The sequence below is a fragment of the Leptidea sinapis genome, chromosome 24, assembly GCF_905404315.1.
Source record: "Leptidea sinapis chromosome 24, ilLepSina1.1, whole genome shotgun sequence".
Taxonomy (NCBI): domain Eukaryota; kingdom Metazoa; phylum Arthropoda; class Insecta; order Lepidoptera; family Pieridae; genus Leptidea; species Leptidea sinapis.
This window is the reverse complement of record NC_066288.1, coordinates 5,670,705-5,690,430: the sequence shown is the minus strand read 5'-3', so window position 1 is coordinate 5,690,430 and position 19,726 is coordinate 5,670,705. Positions and strand designations below refer to the sequence as shown.

Below are 19,726 nucleotides of genomic sequence, written 5' to 3'. Positions count from 1 at the left end.
GTTTACTTATTTTGACCGCAACAGGGTTACTATATCAGAAAATATATATGCCTAACTTTCAAAGTAAACTTCTCGATTTTCAAGAATAATTCGGGGTTACAATGAAGGAAGAAAAGAGACGTCACTGAATGAAATTTTTAATTTAAAATATAAATTTTCTCATATAATTGAGTATATTATTAAAAAATAAGCTAAAAGTATTATGATTAGATATTGAATACATAGAGAAGGAATTATAAAAGTAAAAAAAACGCATTTCAACTGATTGACTTAAGTAAAAAGTAAAAACGTATCTAATGACAGGAAAAAAGTAAAATAAATTTACAGGTCAAAGTCGTAGGTAGTGTTTTAAATTCTCTTTGCCTAACATAAATCAAAGAGAATTTAACCACTAGGTTAAATAACCACTATTTAATCACCAAGCGTCAGAGTAAAGCATGTGAGTGTTACATCCTCTGTGGAAAAATTTTAGCGGTCGCGGGACGATTAATAAAAAATATAATGATGATAATCATCAGTTATTCCATAGATAATACACTCTAAACTAGATAAGTTAATCAGACTTCGGAGGACTTATTTTATTCGTCCGGTTGGCTGACGACAAGACACTTCTTAAATACTTTATAGCTTAAATAGAAGTAAATTTATTTTAAAATAGGTATTCGTTCTTATAGGTTAGGTAGTGAAAAGTTGTAAATATGTCAGAATCCGAAAATGCCGAAGTTGTTGATCAAGAAAATAAACAACAACCAAGAAAACGAATACGCCACCGTAAAAAACAACTGTATGAAAATATTCTGAAACAAATGGAGTTTTACTTTAGTGACGCAAACTTAAGTAAGGACCGCTATTTGGGTGATCTTGTTAATGTTGATCCCTATGTTCATTTGACTGAATTTTTAAAATTTAATAAAATTCGAACAATGACTCAAGATATTACGGATATAGCCAAAGCAATGAAACATTCCACCTTTTTGGAATTATCAGAAGATAAACAGAAGGTAATTTAAATATTATTACTCACTTAATATGTTTCTATGTATATTTATCGGCACTCCTGTTTTCCAATCCTAAAAGAATAATTTTTAAATAACACTGCACACATCAAACAAATTAATTAATACTGTTAAAGTGCAGTTGAGTTATATTTGTACCTTTATACTACGACAATACTTTCTTTTTTTCCTTTTTGTTCTAAAATTGGAAGCGGAGTCAAGTTCTGGACTCGAATTTCCAGAGTAGAGCTCTGAACTCGAGTCAACACATACACATATAACTTGAGTACTGGGCTCGAACCGCGGATTCAAGTCATGATTCGAATACCATATAATTCGACTAAAACAGTGACTCAGCACATCACAACGCTACTAAAAAGTTTAAGTTAGTGTGACATATTGACCGTTATAGACAAAACTTAACTATAACAAACATTAAAAGTTATAGAATAATTACACAAATTTTGTTAAAATACCGAAAGATGTACAAAAATATCTGAGAGAGGACTGTGTGTAATTTATTATTGTTGTTACTACTTGTTTTATGATACATCATGGAAATAATATAAATTAAACTTTATCACTCTATACACAGTATAAAAGAACTTCATTGTATAATCAAAACACTAAATATTTTCAATCTAGTCACAAGACGCTTTATTTTGTTAACACAAATTCATTTTTTGCTTGTTAGTTTTGTATTACACTCAGAAGTTGATTAAAATGTGGCTTTTTATTGAAGTAGGCGTTACTTTGCGGAAATCCATCTTTATATATATATATTTCTTGTGTGCATGTGTATGTCACTGAACTCCTAGACGGCTGGACGGATTTTGATGAAATTTTTTGTGTGAGTTCAAGGGGATTCGAGAATGGTTTAGATTCACAATTAAACTACATCCTAAACGGCTGGACCAATTTTGATGATTTTTTTGTTTGTTTCAGTGAATTTGAGATTGGTTTAGATTCTCAATTCCATCCATATAATATAGTTCTCCTGCTCATGTGTATGTTAGTGAACTCCTCCTAACGGCTGGATCAATTTTTCAAATTTAAGATGTGTGTACAGGACAATGTCTGTCGGGTCCACTAGTAATTATAAAAATTATTTGAGTTTCCTTTAGTGTTAATTCCAGCAATATTTGTCTTTAAACAATTCGACACTTGACTTGTCTCATGCCAGATTTTGGCAAGACAACACCTGAGGATGCCTCATGTAGAGGCGAAACACGTGTCAAATTGTTTAAAGACAATTAATATTGGCGGAATTAACACTAAAGAAAACTCAAATCATTTATAAAATGTAGCTATCTAATTACATTGCTAAGTGGAAGTTCATTATTTAAAAAAATTACCAGTAGGAGGCTCCTTTACACAGGAAGCCGGCTAGATTATGGGTACCACAACGGCGCCTATTTCTGCCGTGAAGCAGTAATGTGGAAACATTACTGTGTTTCGGTCTGAAGGGCGCCGTAGCTAGTGAAATTACTGGGCAAACGAGACTTAACATCTTATGTCTCAAGGTGACGAGCGTAATTGTAGTGCCTCTCAGATACAGAAAAAAAAAATTATAGCTTTTGCTCTTTGACTAGTATGATATGTGCTAATTTGCACTCCTGGTCTATTAATAGTATTACTTTTGTTAGAGCTGTAGCGCTTTGCATATTTTGGCCTATTTATTTATTTTTTTTCAAATCAATCTGTCAATAGGTGGCTATTTCTCCAAAATGTTATACTTTATCAAATCTAACTAAACTACTTTAATTATTCATAAGAATAAATTATTATTCTTTAAGGTTAAGAGAAAAATACCAATGGTACCATATGATGCAGATTTGAGAACTATTTATGTGGAATCTATCCCAGTCACAGCTAGCAGAGAGTGGTTGGAAAGAGTTTTTTCAGATTATGGTCAAGTTGCCTATATATCTTTGCCAAAATTTAAAAATTCCCAAAAAATTAAGGTAATTATAATCTTAGTAATTCTATATGTTTAATATATTGAATGGTTTGATGTAGGTGTTCATTGGGACATAGACCTAGATGTTCTACATATTTTTTTTTTATTAAGGAAATCACAAATTCTAATTCAAATATTTTTATTCAAAATAGGATTCAAAATCACTTATTGAACATCAAAAACTACCATCCATTCAAAAGAGACTGCCTCAGACCTGAGAAGAATGGGCGCAAGAAACTCAGCGGGCTTTTTTTTTAAATATAAAATATGGATTACAATGTGATATCATACAATAAACATTTATAATTAAAGAGCCTGAGGGTGTTCACTTTATTCCCAATCCATGGTGTCTTCCACAATACTTGCAAAATGTGAAGGCAGTGAAATGTTAATGTAATGTTCATTTGTAAATTACTAGTTAAATATATTGGCAAAGTGATCACCTGTCCAGTTATTTGGGGGTTATTGAAAGGACAGTTTAATAGATGGGTCAATAATAAACATCTGATAAAGAATATGAATTTTATGCATATAGACTAGCATTGGATATAGATTAACTGTATACTTTGTGAGGCCTTTGAGAGTGCCAGCAGAAGTGAAAACTTGAACAATAATGTTGTGCATTTTTGAATATTTTGGAATGGTTAGGGAATAACTTACTTACACATAAGTACAATATTCATTTATTGTGCACTTAAAATTTAACACTCCAGAACAAACGATAACAATTATTTTACATTAAAAAGTTTATCTCTCACAAAAATCAACTATCATCCGTAATTTCAACGACTGTCTTACGAATTTTCGATCAGGGCACATGTCCTGACGCGAGATTAACATTTTATACCCATCCCAACAAAAGTGCCCAACGAAAGCTCAGCTAAAGAATTTTTCATTTCAAAAATAACTTTTTTTCATATTATATTACAGGGCTTTGGATTTATAGAATTTACCAAGCAGCAAGATGCACAGAAGTGCATAAATGCTTTCACTGAAATGGGTTGTAGACTACCCATCTGTATGCCACCTGAGGAATTGTCTTCCATTAAAATGTTTTCTAATGAAGAAAAGGCAGACGAAAAAGAGGAAAAAGATCATGAGCCACCAAAGAAGAAATCTAAAAAGAACAAAGAAAAGAAACTACAAAAGAACTTAGAATTGAAGTTAGGTACTGAGTCAGACAGTGAGAAGAGAATTGATACACCAACTCCCACTGTAAGTTATTTCTGCTAATAAACATAATCTGATAATTGGCTAGCGCTTAGCAGAATGGAACCAGTCCACGTGCAAACTAAGCTGAGTATTTGAGGTCCAAAATCAAAAGATAGTTATTGTTTTGTTTTGTGACTTTTAGTATATTTTTTGTTAACACATCCATGTTCAATATCTTTGCTCAAATACGAGAAGCGATCCGGTTCCTTCTTAAATTAGAAATATCGGATAAGTTTTGTTTGGGGATAAGTGTCAATCAGTAATTTTTTTATAATTTTGTGGACTGGTTCCTTTGTGCTAAGCGCTAGCCAATTGTATTTCGAATAAATTATGTTATGAGGGAAAAGAGATGAAAATCAATGATAAATTAATCCAAAAAAGTTACAACAGCATTGTCAACTTTTAATGAAGAAGTAAAATTGGGTAAATAGTTTGTAATTCTCCTCATCTTCTTTCTGACTGTCATTCAGAACACATGTGATGATTCTATAGTCTACACCGAATAGTTGAACATCAGTGGTAAATGATTACCATCATGAATAAGTTTTGTGGTGTTTGGTTCACTGAAATATTCATTGGATGAACAGCACTGATTTTTATGCTGAGCATTGTATTTACGTAGAGACTAATTTATCCAGACATTTGTTGTTGTGAGTAATTTGAATAGCCTTTTTTTTTATTACAATAAGGTATGACAAGCAGAACGTCAGTTGATGGTAATTAATGCGCTCTGCCCATTACAATGCATTGCCGCTCAGGATTCATAAAAACCCCAAAAAAACTGTGTGGCACTACAACTGCGCTCGACACCTTGAGACATATTCAAATTCAAATATTTTTATTCAAAATAGGATGTGAAATCACTATAGGATTGAAATTCAAAAAAAAACTACCACCCATTCCAAAGTGAATGCCTCAGGCCTGAGAAGAATGGGTGCAACAAACTCAGCGGGCTTTTTTTTTTCATCAAAAATATGTTTTACAATTAAAGTAACATTTACAAAGTAACATTGTACAATTAAACTTATTATTTAATAGCCCGAGGGCGGTCGCTCCATTCCCAATCTGTGGTATCATTAAGAAAGTCATTTATGTTATAGTAACCTTTACCACACAAACGTTTTTTAACAATTCTTTTGAAACGTAACACATTTGTTTTGAACATTTTCTGGGATCTTGTTGTAAAAGCATATACATCGCCCCACAACAGACTTACTAACTCGACTAAGCCGAGTAGTAGGCATCATCAGTTTATGTCTGTTCCTGGTGTTAACATTATGGTTATGACAGTTTCTGGCAAATTCACTTATGTGCCTATGAACATACATACATTACATTATCAAGAATATATTGAGAAGCAACAGTCAAGATGTTAATTTCTTTGAATTTTGCTCTCAATGATTCTCTAGGACCTAGGTTATAAATAGCGCGAATAGCCCTCTTCTGCAGCACAAATATTGTATTAATATCAGCAGCGTTGCCCCATAGCAATATACCATAGTACATAATACTATGGAAAAGATGTTAAGTCTCATTTGCCCAGTTATTTCACTAGCTACGACGCCCTTCAGCCCGAAACAGTAATGCTTACACATTCCTGTGACGCAGAAATGGGCGCCTGATAATTGAATATTTGAAGAATATTATTATCTCAGGCAGATAAATGTGCCCACAGACACACACAATATAACAACATAACACAAACGAGTTGAAGTTATCAAACAAAGTAAATGTTACTAAATATCAAAATTACGCTTAGGTACATTCTTAAGTTGTTAAAATAGTAGGTAAATACAGTCCAGTTGTAAATTTGACTTATTATTGTCACTGCATTTTAATGTGTTTTAAAATATAGGGTATATGTGTCACCAAATAAAAGTTCCATTATTCCCACCAGCAAAACTAGGCCATAAATAAAATTGTATAATATATGACATGTTTTAAATATTTTATAATATGTTTTTTTTTCTTTATTTTAGGAAGAAAATAAAAGTATTACAAGCGAGATTAACACCCCAGATATCACAATATTTGAACGAGATTCTACAGTTGAGGTACTTTGAAAAAAACTATATTGCAATGGATATATGTATATGGAAAATTCCTTTCTATTTCTTTCTCTGTGATCTTTTTTATTTTAATAATAATAGTATAGAAGCATTCTACAGCATAAGCACGAAATCATTAATTTAATAGTGAAACATTTATTCATTATATTTTATTTTAAAAAATATTATATTTTAGGCATATAGACTTTCAGAATTAATATTGAAATATTTTCCGTGTTATATATATATATATAGTGATACAATAAAATTAAAAGTCGAGAAACTAATTCAAAGAAGATATTTAGAAATAATGTTATAAATAATAAAATAAAATGACGTCCTGCGCTGCCCTCATCCATCATCTTGTGGGGGGACTACCAACACTGCTTCTTCCGGTATGTGGTCGCCATACGACGTCATAGCTCATTAAAAACAAGTGGAGAAGATAGATTGCAATTATACATTTGACATACATAATTTTACATTGCAATAAAAATAATTTCGTACCTAACTAATTGTCTTATAGGGTATACAGGATGTAACAGTTAAGTGTGACCAGATGATTATTCCGTAACTATTATTGATATCAAAAAACTTTACACTTATATCGAAATTACTTTACCTTAACACTGAAATGACATCATTAACTTGTTAAGAATCAAACGAGAACTATTTTCCTTATTTTAAAAGGTTATTTTAGCTTAGTACTGATATTCTGTATAAAGGAAACTGTTTATTAACCTGACATAGTATCTAATAAAACTATTTTCTTTAAGTGAATAATATTTATTTATTAGCAAAATTTTGTTTTTGAATTGATATCCTAGTTGTGCAATACAATAACCTTTCTGCTAACCTCATATTAAATATATGGAAGAGTTTAATATCAAAATTTTTGATTTTTTTTTATGAAAATTAGGGACGAGACGAGCAGGATGTAAAGCTGATGGTAATGGATACGCCCTGCCCATTACAATGCAGTGCCGCTCAGGATTCTTGAAAAAGCCCAAAAATTCTAAGTGGCAATACAACTGCGCTCGTCACCTTGAGACATAAGATGTTAAGTCTCAATTGCTCAGTAATTTCACTAGCTACGGCGCCCTTCTTACTGCATCACGGCAGAAATAGTCGCCGTTGTGGTACCCATAATCTAGCCGGCATCCTGTGCAAAGGAGCCTCCCACTGGTAAGTTACATTACTTACGTGGATACTTCACATATTTAACGATTACACCTGTGTATATGTGACAAAATTATTATGACTTTATAGGAACATAAAGGCACAGATAAAGAATCCAAGGATGACACTAGTCAGGATGAAAGCAAAACTCTTGAAACTCATAGAAAAAAGAGAGTTAAAAAGCGTTCAAATAAAGAGAAAATGAAATCCAAGAGTATTTATAATCATGAAGCTCCAAAGGGTGCTTTATGGGGACTGCAGGTTTTATCCAAATCAGAGTGGAAAACACTTAGAAATAAGTACTTAAATCTGCAAAGGAAATATATGAAAGAGTTAAAGAACAATTTGCATAAACAGAAAAGATATGCTGGCATGCCAGTGCCTGCGGCCCCATCCATTGAACTTGATAAAGGTAATTTAGAGTAACATAATAAAACGTAATTTATGTGATGTAATTTTACAAATGATTTAAGTTCTCTAAGTTAAGACTCAGTTTCAGTCTCGTGCCAGATTTTGGCAAGACAACACGTCCTCAGGATGCCTCGTGTAGAGGCGAAACACGCGTCGATTTGTTTTAAAAACAAATATTGGCGGAATTAACACTAAAGAAAACTTAAATCATTTGTATAATTATGGATTTCCGCAAAGTAACGCCTAATTCAATAAATTTTCTTGTGATGTAATTTGCAAATTGAAAGACAAATCCTCAAACTTAGTATTAATTTTTAGCAAACAGAGGTCTAGAGATGGATACAGTAAAAGCCCCGTTGGAGAAAATAAGTGGTGTGTTTGTTAAAGAAGTACTGCAAGAACCCTGTCTTGATGTCAAACATACAAAGAGAACGGTAAGTGCTATCAATAGATATATTTTTAATCATTTAAGTGGTATTGGTAAATTGGAAAGGGCTCCTGTTTCCGCAATTAGACCGCTTAATTGGGTCCATTTTGCGTGCAGTGTTGGCCAGTCATTCCAACCAGCCCAGCTCCTTCCAGAAGTTTAGAACACTCCTGGGGTGTTCGCAGTCTTCCTGGAGCGACCTTGTATTTACTAAGGTTTGTGCCCGTTGGATAGCCACCCCAGTACATTCCAGGATTACATGAGTGACCGTTTCATCTTCGGTTAGTCAGCCCCTGCACCTAGGACTGTCCGTAACGCCGATTGTAAATAGGTGCTTGTTCAGTGATGTGTGACCCGTTAGGGTGCCGACCATAATTCGGATGTCGTGTCTGTTTAGGCGATAGTGTAGGAATCGCCTCTTTCGACTGTCTACAGCCCGAGACTTTTCCATCGGGTTCTGTGTAGGTTGTTGGTGAGAGAGTGTAACTTTAAGCGGTATAAACAACTACTGTTTAACTACTTAATAATGTAAGTTAACATTATTCTTTAGGGTTCCCTCTACCTCAAAAGGAAAAAACAGAACCCTTGTAGATTGTCCATCTCTATGTCAAGATGATCGAGTTGAAATTAAAACGATATAGGTATTCAAGTCTTCACTCTCTTGAAGCTGTGAAATAATCATCAATCTCCTGGGTTAACGTTAAAAAAAGATAGTGCTGCTTATGCCACACAAAACGTATAGGTAGGTACTTCAACACTCAAGGAAATCAAAATTTATAGGGTATTTTCCGTTGACTTAGAACTATGAAATTTGGCAAGTAATATCGTCTTATACTAGAAGTATAGAGAAAAGTCTGAAAACTTTACATTTGTTTATATTAAATCACAAGAAACATAGTCTTTATCTGAGGAACGTCAGTCCAAATTTTGTATAAGTTAACCGTGTCATGTGGGCATCCTATCATATTGCAAACAGCTTCATTGGCACAAGCTTAAACAGATGTTATTTATTTTTATGTTGTTTAGTTTTAGATTTTTGACGAAGAAGGAAAAAAGAAACCCTTTTCCTTAAAAAGTTATAGGTAGGTACCTAATAATATGTACGGAACCCTCGATGGGCGAGGCCGACTTGCACTTCTCGCATTTTTGTAGATTTGCACTGTATTTTACCACTGCTAGATTTTTGAATCAAATTGCACAGGATGCCGGCTAGATTATGGGTAGGTACCACAACGGCGCCTTTTTCTGCCGTGAAGCAGTAATGAGAAAACAGTTATAGTGTTTCGGTCTGAAGGGCACCGTAGCTAGTGAAATTACTGGGCAAATGAGACTTAACATCTTATGTCTCAAGGTGACAAGCGGAATTGTAGTGCCGCTCACATATTTTGGGTTTTTCAAGAATCCTGAGTGGCAAATATTTAATGAATTTGAACTGCTTTGTAATGGATACCGGGTAATAATTACCATCAGCTGATCGCCCTGCTCGTCTCCCTTACAATCAAAAACCATAGATTTCACTCGATTGATAAAATTTATCACAAATTGAAAAAATGATAAATAGCTCACCTACGTAATTTGCTTAGAATGTCTACATTTTTAATTAATTTTTGAGCAAGTATTTTATACATTTCATGGCACCTTTGGGAATAAAATATGGGAGTGAATTTTTATCAAAGCGCACTATTTGATGACACCATGAAGTTAGCCGATCTCTCGAATCCCCTCTAGTATAGTATGAAGTGATACCTTTATTAAAGATCTTATGATATTTGAGCAAGTAACGCTGTCAATATAACGTGACAAAAAAAAACAATCATACTGTGAAATACGTCTTGGACTTAAAAAATAAATCTTCACTTTGTGCGGTGTTTCCATACAACGTATAATGACGAAACAGCATGGGCGGCGGTGACTATCAGGTAACCCCTACGTTCCTTCTTCTATGTGGGACAGGTCGTTCCCTTCAATACAATATGGGAGGCGATGGCTGGCCCATACGTCATGCTCGTGAACGGGCGCTACTTATGGTGGTCTACTCTGCTTCTTATTTTTAAAATTAATCAAATGCTCACAGATAATCTTTATTTATTTAGGGTGTGTATAGATTTATGCATCTACCGTAATCAACAAGTCTTGTTATAACCTATTCATTTACATTTACTTGTTTGACTTACTCGTGTGAGGCATTTCTTTTAAATACATAATATTATATTGTAGTTTTGTTTCTTGCCTCTTCTTCTCATAAAAGCTCAACCTCTTCCAAAATGGCGGTATATGTAAAAAGAAAACAAAACTTGACATCCATAAGTGTCATTTCGTTGACCTACATAAATAAAGTGATTTTGATTGATATGTACCTATGGGTATTCAAATATTTTTATTCAAAATAGGATTTATAATCACTTATTGAATGGGCGCAAGAAACTCAGCGGGCTTTTTTTTTATATAAAATATGGATTACAATGTAATATCGTACAATAAACATTTATAATTAAAGAGCCTGAGGGTGTTCGCTTTAATCCCAGTCCGTGGTGTCATTAAGAAAATCGTTTATGCTATAATAACCTTTCCCACACAAACGTTTTTTAACAATTCTTTTAAATTTCGTAACACATTTGTTTTGTACATTTTCTGGGATCATATTGTAGAAGCATATACATCGCCCAACAAAAGACTTACTAACTCGACCCAACCGAGTAGTAGTCATAACAAGTTTATGTTTGTTCCTCGTGTTAACATTATGAATGTCACAGTTTCTAGAAAATTGCTCAATGTGCTTATGAACATAACTTTTGAATGCAGATTAAAACCAATATTCACGTGCAGCATATAGAAGTGAAGGAAGGACAAACAGAAGTCACCATTAGATTCGACTCGCCGAAGGCTGCTGATGAAGTGAGTATGGAAAAACTATAAGTACATAGTGTGAATGGATATAGCGGTACAAATTAACTGTCCTTTGAGAAAATAAGCAACAATAAACGAAAAAAATCCGACACAGATTATTATCTAATAGTGATTTTCTTTAGTAACTATAACTAAATAGGAAATAGGGGACACCTTCGCACGACACGCCACAAGTTAGGATATCATCCCCACCATCTGGATGTGTGGTACTACAAAGCTGTGGAATGAGCTTCCTTGTGAGGTGTTTCTGGGACGATACCTTCAAAAAAAGCGCGTACACCTCCCTTAAAGGCCGGCAACGCTTCTGTGATTCCTCTGGTGTTGCAAGAGATTGTGGGTGGCGATTATATAAATTACGTGACACGTTGTTTGTCCTCGATGGACTCCTACACTAATGAACGGATGACTTCATGGAGTGCAGTTTGGTCCAACTTGAGAGATAGGATAGTTTTTATTTCGATTTGGGACCCAAAATAATTTTTATTTTCAATATTTGTTTTGTATGGACATATTTGTATGGAGAGAATTTAATGACCCACGGTTTGACAGTTTTTTTTTTTTTTTTTTAATGGAATAGGAGGACAAACGAGCGTACGGGTCACCTGGTGTTAAGTGATCACCGCCGCCCACACTCTCCTGCAACACCAGAGGAATCACAAGAGCGTTGCAGGTGTACGCGCTTTTCTTGAAGGTACCCATGTCGTATCGTCCCGGAAACACCGCACACGGAAGCTCATTCCACACCTTCGTGGTACGAGGAAGAAAGCTCCTTGAAAACCGCACTGTGGAGGACCGCCACACATCCAGATGGTGGGGATGAAATCCTAACTTGTGGCGTGTCGTGCGAAGGTGGAATTCGGCGGCAGGAATCAGGTTGAACAGCTCTTCGGAACACTCCCCGTGATAGATGCGGTAGAAAACACACAATGAAGCGACGTCTCTACGCAACGCCAAATGATCCAGCCGTTCACAGAGTACTGGGTTCCCGACAATTCGAGCCGCTCTGCGTTGCACGCGGTCAAATGGATCGAGCTGATACTGGGGTGCGCCAGACCAGAGATGACAGCAATACTCCATGTGAGGCCGGACCTGCGCTTTGTAGAGCGCTAGAATGTGGGCCGGCTTGAAGTATTGCCGTGCTCTATTTGTGACGCCCAGTTTCTTTGAATCCAGTTTGGCTTTGCCCTCCAGGTGGCCACGGAATTGGCAATTGCTCGAGATTTCGAGACCCAGTATTCCGATACTAGGCGAGGCTTTAAGGGAAGTGTTCTCGAAGAGCGGTGATACGGCAAATGGGGTTTTTTTAGTGGTAAACGCGCAAACTTGAGTCTTCTGGGGGTTAAATTGGACAAGGTTCAACTTACCCCATTCCGCGACCTTCTCGAGAGAGGACTCGATAGAAGACACAAGTTTCTCCCGGCACTGGTCGACGTTTTCCCGAGAGAGACCTGCATGGCCCGTGTATACGGCATCACCAGTGCTGTCGTCTGCATAGCAATGCATTTTGGCGGTGTCCAACATATCATTGATATGCAGAAGAAACAGCGTGGGAGATAGCACACAGCCTTGGGGCACTCCAGCGTTCACGGGCTTGGGATTCGAGCAATAACCGTCGATAACGACCTGTATGCTGCGCCCAGTGAGGAAGCTGGAGGTCCACTTGCATAAGCTCTCGGGAAGCCCAAATGATGGAAGTTTTGCGAGGAGCGCCTTGTGCCATACAAATGCCTTCGCTATATCCAGACCAACTGCCAGGCCTTCCCCCTTGCTTTCAATAGCCGCCGCCCATCTATGTGTTAGGTATACCAGAAGATCGCCAGTCGACCGACCATTGCGAAAGCCGTACTGCCGGTCGTTGATCAACTGGTGACCCTCAAGGTATACCAAGAGCTGGCGGTTAATTATGCTCTCCATGATTTTGGAGAGTAGGGAGGTAATCGCAATAGGCCTGTAGTTTGCCGGATCCGAACTGTCTCCTTTTTTTGGGATCGGATGGACAAGGGCTGACTTCCATGAATCAGGGACTACGCCTTTTGAATAAGAGTGCCGGAATAAACGCGTTAGCACCGGCGTCAACTCAGGGGCACACGTTCTAAGCACGATTGGAGAAATGCCATCCGGCCCGCTCGACTTCCTGACGTCCAACGAAAACAGAGCTCGCCTAACAGTTTTCTGTCGGAACTGTACTTCAGGCATGGAGCTCTGACACCGCGGGATGGTCGGCGGTGTTTTTCCGTTGTCGTCAAGAGTCGAGTTGGAGGCAAAAAGAGTGCACAGGAGATCGGCTTTCTCTTTTGCCGTATGGGCCAGGGTGTCATTCCTCATGTGCAACGGCGGCATGGACGGCTGGTTGAAGTTACCAAGAGCAGCTTTCGACAACGACCAGAACTTGCGTGTTCCGGTCGGGTAACTAGAAAGCTGCTCGCCAATTTTGACGACGTGCTTCGATTTCGCACGGGCGATTTGCCGCTTAAAAAATCTGGAGGCACGGTTATATTTCCTCTTCAGAACTTTGCAGTTCGGATCCTTTGAGCCCAGCGCCGCAACCCAAGTTCGATACGCCTGTTTTTTGCAGTCAGATGCTGCTTTAACTGACGCATCGAACCAGGGCTGTGATCTGCCACCGATCGGTACTACAGAGCTTGGTATAAAAATATCCATGCCCTGCAGTATCACATCGGCTACTGCAACGGCGCAGGCACTAGGATCATCCGAAGGGAAACAAACCCTGCCCCAAGGGTAGGATGCAAAAAAGGAACGCATCCTATCCCAATCTGCTGACTTGTAGTGCCAAACGCGGCGGGTCGCTGGTGGTCTGCGACGTTGGCGTCGGATAGGCACTACACTCCTGCCCAGGCAATGGTCGGACGTTCCGAGAGGGGCGTCGACAGAGACCTGGTAACCATCGGGATGTGTAGTCAGCAGAAGATCTAATAAGGACGGCATGTGGCTATCCACATCCGGGAGCCGCGTCGGTGACTCAACCAATTGGGACAGACCATACGCCAATGCAAAATTATGCACAGATCGCCCTGCGTAGTCTGTGGTACGTGATCCAAGCCATTCGGCATTGTGCCCGTTGAAATCACCCAAGACTACGATTTCAGTGGAGGGGATCTGAGCAAGCACGTCATCAAATGCCGCTTGAACGCAGCCCATGAGGTGATCCGTTTCTGCGTTACCACTATAGGACCTGTAGACACACGCATAGATGCGGACGCGGTCCTCTAAATCTACGCGGAGCCAGAGAGTAGACAGGCCCCTACCCTCAAAATTGCCGAGACGGCGACAGCAGATATACTCCCTAACGTACACACATACCCCGGCATGAGGCATGAAATTATGCTCAATTATGTACCCGGGGTACGTTAAATATGACGTATCGCTAGGTCGAGATATCTGCGTCTCCGTAAGGAAACACAAGGCCGGCTGCGACGTCTCAAGGTGGTGGTGGACGGCGTTTAAGTTGGAGTGAATTCCCCGGATGTTACAAAAGTCCACATTAAGCGTGGAGCGGGGTGCCGTGGTGTTGCTGCCCTGTTTGTCCTGTGACATACACGGTACTGTGCCCTCCACAGAATACGAAGGGCAGCCCGAGCGCGAATGCTCGGGGAGGGATTCTCTGGCTTACAATTTTATTATAACAACAGGGAGAATATCTTACGAAATAATTCTTGATATTTTGAAATATTATTGGCAAATTCCTATACAACAGTATTTTTTTTATTATCTACAGAACAACGTCTTTTGAATAAGCTAGTTGAATATATTATCTAGTAATGTTTTGTATAGAGCTGTTTAAAAGATGGCATGACATTGAGACTAGCCAAAATAAAAAAATCATTTGTTCAGTTTTGCCATGTTGTTTTTTTTCTATTATTTTTAATTTGATATGCAATCCTTATTCACACACGTATAGATACTCTTTGGTGTGAGTTAGAATGTGAATGATACAGTGTACGACTACAATAAAATTAACAATCTTATAACGCACTTCTCTGTACCGAGCTCATGGAACTTAATGCAGAGAGGTTAACATGAAATACGACTATATAAATTCACCAATCATTTACGGCCCTTCCCAATATTCAGTCTATCTCTTACTTGAGATAAAAATCGTAACTATCGTTGAATTTTCTGTCCCAATAAACTTATCGTCGGTAACTCATCTTATCCGTAAACGCTGTCTGTCAATGGAACGACGTATAGCTTGCCAGCGATAGAAGTTTGTATGGAAATTGCAATTCACGCGTCCCAATATAAGGCGATAAGAATGACTTATCGGGTATATTGGGACAGCTTCAGATTAATGACAGCTAATTACTGACAGTAGAAGGTAGTAATTTATCTCTATCGGTAGACACGGACGAGTAAAAGAAGGTCTCCGCGCCGTGATATTAGCAAGTGAAGCACCGTTATGCTAGTGTGTGTGCGGTTACGGGGGATACTAGTTACACAATTTTTTCTCCCTTAAATAATCATATATGGCCACAAATACTTATATAGTATCGTTTTTACACTTTTTCACAACGCACGACGGCATTTTTAAAATATTTTATTGAGACGCAAACTGATCTGTCACAGACGATGACAATTCTCATAATGGCCGCCTATCGGCCTGTAGAAGTGTGTGTGCGTGGGGCTATGTATTTACACGTTAATGGTCTTGTTTTGGTGCTACGCTGTTATGTAAGGTGACACGGAGTCCTTATGTTTTTACTAGTCCGTGTCTGTAGATAGTATATTGGGTACGGCCGTTAGTGTCTCACTGACCACACGCAAATTTTAAAATGTCATACTATCACACAAATTATTTAGCTCCAAATTAAGCAAAATAATGCATTACTAGGGGTGTCAGACAACTATATAACAATAACTACTTAAAAACATAATTTAAAATTCATGACTTGGAAATAAACAGTCATAATATGATACAAACGTTTGCTCCTACCGTGATTTGAATCTGTAACTCCCATCTCAGTGGTCAGCGTCACTTAGCTAACACTACTGTCACTGTCATAATAACTGTGCATAAAAGAGACAAAATACACTTTGACACGGATTATGTATTTCTTTTTAATATATAAGAGGAGGCAAACGGGCAAGAGGCTCACAAGATGGGGAGAGGTGAGGCAACCGGCCTTTTACATCCGCAACATCAGGTGTGTCAAGAAATGCGTTGCCGGCTTTTAAGGTGGGAGGGAGTATGCTTTTTTCTTGAAGGTCCCTAAGTCGTATCTGTTCGGGAAAACCGCAGCCGGTTATTGATTCCACAAAGTGGCTGTGCGAGGCAAGAAATTTCTAGCGAAACGCGCGGTTGTGGAATTCGGCCGCTGGAATCAACCGGAACAGCTCCTCCGAGCACTCCCCGTGATAAATGCGGCAGAAGATGCAGAGAGAACCCACTTCTCTACGCAATCCCAAAGAATCAAGCCGATCGGACATGGCTTGATCGTCGATGATTCGAACCGGACTTCGTTGCATGCGGTCAAAGAAGCTGGTACTGGGGAGCACCCGCCCAAAGGTGAGAACAGTACTCCATGTGAGGCCGAATTTGCGCCCTATAAAGTTGCAGGCGGTGGCTTTTAGTGAAGTACTGTCTCGCCTTACTGAGTACACCAAGATTTTTAGAGGCCAGTTTGGCCTTCTCTTCCAAGTGACCACGGAACTGAACGTCGCTCGACATATCGACGCCAAGTATGTCAATACAGGCTGAGGCAGTTAGAGAAGTGATCTCGAATCGTTCTCACACCACGCACAGAACAAAAGAGTTTTTAGAGCAAGAAGACATAGTATTATAAGACCATCCGCCGTACAGCCCCGACCGAAGCCCTAATTATTCCTATACTTTCCCTAATATAAAGAAAAAATGGCGTGGTCAGAGATTTTCATCACCTGAAGGAGCTGTGGACGCCTACAAAACGGCCATTTTGGAGACCCCAACTTCCGAATGGAATGGTTGGTTCTATCGTATGGAAAAATGTGCCAAATTTCGGGGAGAATATTTCGAAAAGCAATAAATACATTTTTAAATAGTAATGTTGTGTCACTTCCTTGATTCCCGAAATTTTCAGAGCCGCCCTCGTATATAAGTTCTTATTAATAGTCTTGTACTGTATTCGAACTTTAAAATATTTGTATCTACCTATACACCTATCCGGTAATTCATTTGTATTACCATCACATATTGAGTAAATATTATGGCACAAAATTTACCCACTTGCTATCTATTTTACCTGAGGAGCATAAGGGATATAAACCACACTATTTCGAATGTATGACTTAACATTCTATTACAATAAGTGTTAAGAACTGTATTGTATTTCTGTATCACCTTAAGCTTAAGGTGGCACTAAATGCCAGCGACCTTGAGCGATATGAGTTCACGGCTGCCGGCGCGCCGTCTATGTAACAAAGCCAAACAGTTTATATGCTGAAACTACACAAAAAAGTACAAGCTATAAGAATAAATTTTCTGAGAGGAGTACCAAAAAATGCGTAATGTCATGCCAAAAAACTTGTTTAACTTTAAAGAAATGTTGTAGTTCAAAAAGGCTCGGCAGTGTTAACTATAACCAACAGCAAGTATTAGCCACCTACAAATAAGACTTAAGGATATGTGTAACAGGATTAAGTAGTGTTCATAGCTTGAAATGCTATATTTTCACCACAAAACTTGTCTAAAAACACCATTTTTTCGTGTTTTCTGCTTACTCTTCGCCTTAATCAATCCTCTATATGTCCAACAGTACTGCAGCAACTCTGGTAATAGAGCGCGGGTATTGTGCGGGACAGAAGAAGAAGATCAATGGAGACGCGCGGAGCACGCTCGCACAGTCAAGAGGTTGCGCGGCCGAGAGAAGTTGCTCAACAAGTCGCAAGCGAGATCCGCTTCTGGCATGATCGCGCCTGCCTCACCGCAACCTACACACACGCACATACGATTTGATGATGAATAATTATTATTTTTATTTGGTGTTTTATTCAATCCCTTCCTAAACTGAAATTAAAAATTGCTGTCTTTTAATGATGAGATCAGGAATGAATCGTTTAGAATTTAGATAGTACCAAATAACCAAACAAACACCTACAAACCCGAGTAACATGCAAAGCAATGTTTTTTGGCAACCGGGTGGATTTATAAAAATGTGTTTAGTGTAAAATATAATTTAAAACAACAAGCAGACATAGTCCTTATGTGATATGCCGATAAAAGTGAAAATGTAAACTTCCAAATAAAAAGATTGCTTGAATTTACGAAATAATTTATGAACACATTGTAATGTAAGTACTTTTATTGCTAGTCCAGGAGAATGTTACAAGCTCATATCTAATTATAATTTATTTATGTATTGCTGGGACTACAAGAAATGCAAATTTCACACGTTGATTTATTTAGGTTATTAAGGTTACATTTACACCAAAAAATTTATTCGTATGAAAAATTATGGCCATAATAGATATATAGACATCATACCTATAGTTGTTACCTTCATATTATTAATTTTAGATTTCGCATGATGGTCGCATAGCATCATTCCTACAATAATTTATGTGAGTAATTAGGTACTCGGGTAGCTTTTTCCGAACTGTATATTTTAAGATTACAAAAATAAAACTGATTTATAATTAGTTACCTACCATAAAAAAGTTACATGTGACCTCGAAACAGCGCGATACCTACTGTTAAATGTTAATAAATCTGGGTTAGGCAAATTGCAAAAAGAAAGTCCATTAATCTCAGCTTCATATTTTAGGGTCATTCGTAAATAGTAAGTCCTCACCTACCGGATCCAGCAAAGCGGAGACGAGATATCTTTTAAATCCAATAGAATTCCGTTTCTGCAAGATCGTGCAAATCTATATTTGGTGTAAGTCCGTCTAATGCCTTGTTCTAGTGGATGTAGAAACGCGTTTTATATTTGAAGGTAGCAATGAAAAATTTATTTGTTTGATTGTCTGTAGGAAAGTCCTTTGAAGTGCATTAGATTAACGACAAACATCGTACGAAAGTGAAATTCGACGACAGGAATCCGCCATTGATAACATTAGCTCAATGTAACATTCCCTATGATAGATGCGGAAGAAGAAATTACGACAGCCGCCATTTTAGTGACGTCAGGTCAAGGCCGCGTAGGTACAGTTCACATAACACCAAGTCACGCATACGTCAAAGCCCAATAGTCAATATTCAATATAACTGTTACGGGCAACGTGATTAACTGGGCATTATTAATAATGCCGAAGAGCGATGGGCAAATTGACTAATTTATCACTGACCGGCCATTATTAATAATGCCCGACGGCTCGTGGTCCATGTGATAAGTCAGTGTTTGAGATAGCTTGAATTTATCACTTGGACCGGGCAATGTGATAAAAGGTTTGCGCGTTCAAATGCAAAATTTCCTAATGCAGAAACAGGCCAAAGCGTTCGAGTAAGGATACCAGATGTAGATCGACCAAGATGGATAGTCGTAATATACTTGCTATTATTATATCTGTCGAAAAAGAAAAACTATACACGGTTTTAAACCAACTGTACTCCAGAAATCAGTTTACTGTGTGTAAAGAAAAGTTCATTTCGATC

General features: G+C 37.8%; 1 protein-coding gene across 2 annotated transcripts; it reads left to right on the top strand.

Moving 5' to 3' along the window:
- Positions 1 to 456: 456 nt before the first annotated feature.
- Positions 457 to 18,110, top strand: LOC126971603 (la-related protein 7). 2 transcript variants are annotated; one of them, XM_050817951.1, is made up of 9 exons: positions 468 to 589; positions 659 to 1,001; positions 2,792 to 2,959; positions 3,886 to 4,170; positions 6,147 to 6,221; positions 7,485 to 7,806; positions 8,124 to 8,239; positions 11,035 to 11,127; positions 17,889 to 18,110. In XM_050817951.1, exons 2-9 carry the CDS (start codon positions 699 to 701, stop codon positions 18,096 to 18,098), a joined length of 1,572 nt encoding a protein of 523 aa, XP_050673908.1. In that variant the 5' UTR covers positions 468 to 589; positions 659 to 698; the 3' UTR covers positions 18,099 to 18,110. The 2 variants fall into 2 exon arrangements, with proteins under 2 accessions (XP_050673907.1, XP_050673908.1); XM_050817950.1 differs by having other exon boundaries at positions 457 to 1,001.
- Positions 18,111 to 19,726: the final 1,616 nt, after the last annotated feature.